This window comes from Seriola lalandi, unplaced genomic scaffold, assembly GCF_002814215.2.
Source record: "Seriola lalandi dorsalis isolate HSWRI2012SDOR001 ecotype SW California unplaced genomic scaffold, Sedor1 jcf7180002054973, whole genome shotgun sequence".
NCBI lineage: Eukaryota > Metazoa > Chordata > Actinopteri > Carangiformes > Carangidae > Seriola > Seriola lalandi.
This window is the reverse complement of record NW_019525523.1, coordinates 452,024-454,425: the sequence shown is the minus strand read 5'-3', so window position 1 is coordinate 454,425 and position 2,402 is coordinate 452,024. Positions and strand designations below refer to the sequence as shown.

Here is a 2,402-nt window from a genome sequence, read left to right as displayed (position 1 = left end):
GGGGGTGGGGTGGGGGGGGGGGCTGTCCATTATTGATGAAAAATGGCAAATGGCTGGTTTTGGGGAGACAGGGGAGGACATCGAGAGGGGAGGGGGCAAGGAGAAGGAGGGGGTGCAAGGACACGGCTGGACTGAGACGTGGGACGCCTGTAGATCGGCCCTGGCGTTGTCCTCTGTATGCGAGGAGAGAGAGGGGGAGAGAGATGTGGCTTCATATTTGTCGAGCAAGGACAGGGGAAAGGAGGGGTGAAATAGAAGGAGGGGGGAGGAAGGAGACGAGGAGAGTGGGAATTTACGGAGGCAGGATGTCTACATCAGTGTTTTCTAATTCTAATGGACGGGGCAGCAGACCGTAAATGTGTGCGTATTGCTCATTGTCCTCTGCCTGTTTTCATCAAAAGGCAGAGGGACAAAGACTCAGAGCCCTGATACCAGACTCCACCAGGCAGACTGAGAAATGTCAGTTCGGTCACTGGCACACACACCTCTGGCCACAAGAGGGATTTCGAGGTCACGGTGATTGTTCTGCCCGCAGCCATGCTCCTTCAGGAGAAAGTGTCCTTCCTGTCGTTAATTGGTTCCCCTAATTCACCCGGTGGTGTCCCCCGGCGTACCCACACGAGTCGAAGCGAGGTCGTCAGTGACACATTAAATCTCAAAGACAAATCACAATGAAACTAACTGAGCATTTCACAAAGTAAGTGCGGAGGGCTGCTTAAGTTGATGAATTGAAGGTGAAAAGAGAGATTAAACACACATCCAAGCGTGTAAAACACCCAGGACAGGTGTGTGCACGTGTATAAGTGCCACGGTGTACAGGCCTATGCGCGTTGAGCTGTCTTGGGTTGTGCGTATACAGCTGCAAGGACCGCAAACTTTTCAAGGCTCTATGTGAGACTTTTAATTAAAAACCTTGCTCGAGGAGCATCAGGCAAATATTAATGTAAAATGATGCATAAAATCCACAAAACAATGACGTGTGTAATTTTCTTAATTTCCTCCCTGGCACGGTTTCCTTTGAAGATTAAAATCATGTTTCGTTTCATCCCGGTGGGGTTCTAATTGGTTTTGTGCGTAGTTGGCGAGGAGTGTATTTTGAATACCGATTCTAATAATACGCTTACGTCGCATTCTCCTTGTTAACAACTTTAAGTGAATTAATAGAGCGTGGAATCCATACTATGAGGCTCAGACCCGGAATAAATATCACTCGGGTGCTCTCCTTCACCCCCTCCCGCTGCGCCACAGAGGATAAAAGCAGGACTAAGAGACAGGCGAGTCGTAGCTGAAGGCAACAGCACCTCTGCTCTCAAAAAAAAAAAATTCTGTTCTGCCAAACCTCCACAGGGCGGCAGCCACGGTCCATCTGAAAACAAGTCATGTCTCCATTTCAGGACAAACAAAATGATAGACCGCTACTCATGTCAATTATCACTGACCTCTGCTGATTCAAGAGGGCAGAATCAACACACGTTGTTTTCTATCTCAGCCGGTTTGACTGAAACTTATTTTGAAGAGAGAAATCTCTCGCAATAGATCTGAGCAGTGACATTGCGGCATCGTGCGCGTTTACACGATGATTTTGTAAATTTGATTAAGTAGACATTAAATTATCTCACGTTCTCTCTCTGCAGCTGAAGCAGCCAAACACAGACTGGACTCTCACAAAAAACCAGAACTCCTCCATTAAAAGGTACCATTTTGACCTCTGCATGCTGTCAACCTAATGTAAAGCAACCTTACATTTATCTCAACGTTACACTGTGTTTCAGCATGACACCTCACATCAAGAGCTAAAGTAGATAACCTGGATAAAAATCCCTTTAATCATGTTAAATTGGATGATGAATGAAGTAAAGGATATTGTAATCACGGCCTGATGCCTTGTTTGTAGTTACAACTCCATCAACATGGATGGTACCCTCATGCGTAAAGCCATGCATGCAGACCCAGAAAACTATGTCACCTCCATGGCACCTGGACAGTACTGGACCTGGGGTACTCACATGAGAGGCGTCAAAGGTAAGAGAGGCCAAACATATGTCGACCACCAACAGCAAGACTACACACATTTAAGGTTGTATAGGTATTTACAGTATGTTGTGTATACCTCCATGCTTTAATGACATTTTAAACAAGGTTATATCTCAATCTTTCCTTGTATGTCAATGTACTGACCCCTACTGCAAGTAAAAAGTAAAGTAAAAAAATGCTCTGAAAATGAAAACAGCACTACATCAGTAAGTCAGTAATGTATAATTAAGTAGTGGCTTCTCCTCTCCCTTGTTTTTACCTGTGTCATACTACAGAATATAAGATGTCTCCTTCAACCAGTGGGGTCCCCTCTCGCCCTTGGACTCCTCGGTGCACACCTCCTCCCCAGCAGCAGCAGCCATCCATCC

At 46.0% G+C, this 2,402-nt stretch overlaps 1 protein-coding gene across 1 annotated transcript in view; it reads left to right on the top strand.

The window, feature by feature from the left end:
- LOC111646669 (protocadherin-10) overlaps positions 1–2,402 on the top strand; it is a 6,391-nt gene that overhangs the window by 3,771 nt on the left and 218 nt on the right. The window contains exons 2-4 of the mRNA XM_087171031.1: positions 1,635–1,693; positions 1,895–2,022; positions 2,310–2,397. Coding sequence (XP_087027157.1) covers positions 1,635–1,693; positions 1,895–2,022; positions 2,310–2,397 — 275 coding nt within the window. The remainder of the gene's footprint in view (positions 1–1,634; positions 1,694–1,894; positions 2,023–2,309; positions 2,398–2,402) is intronic.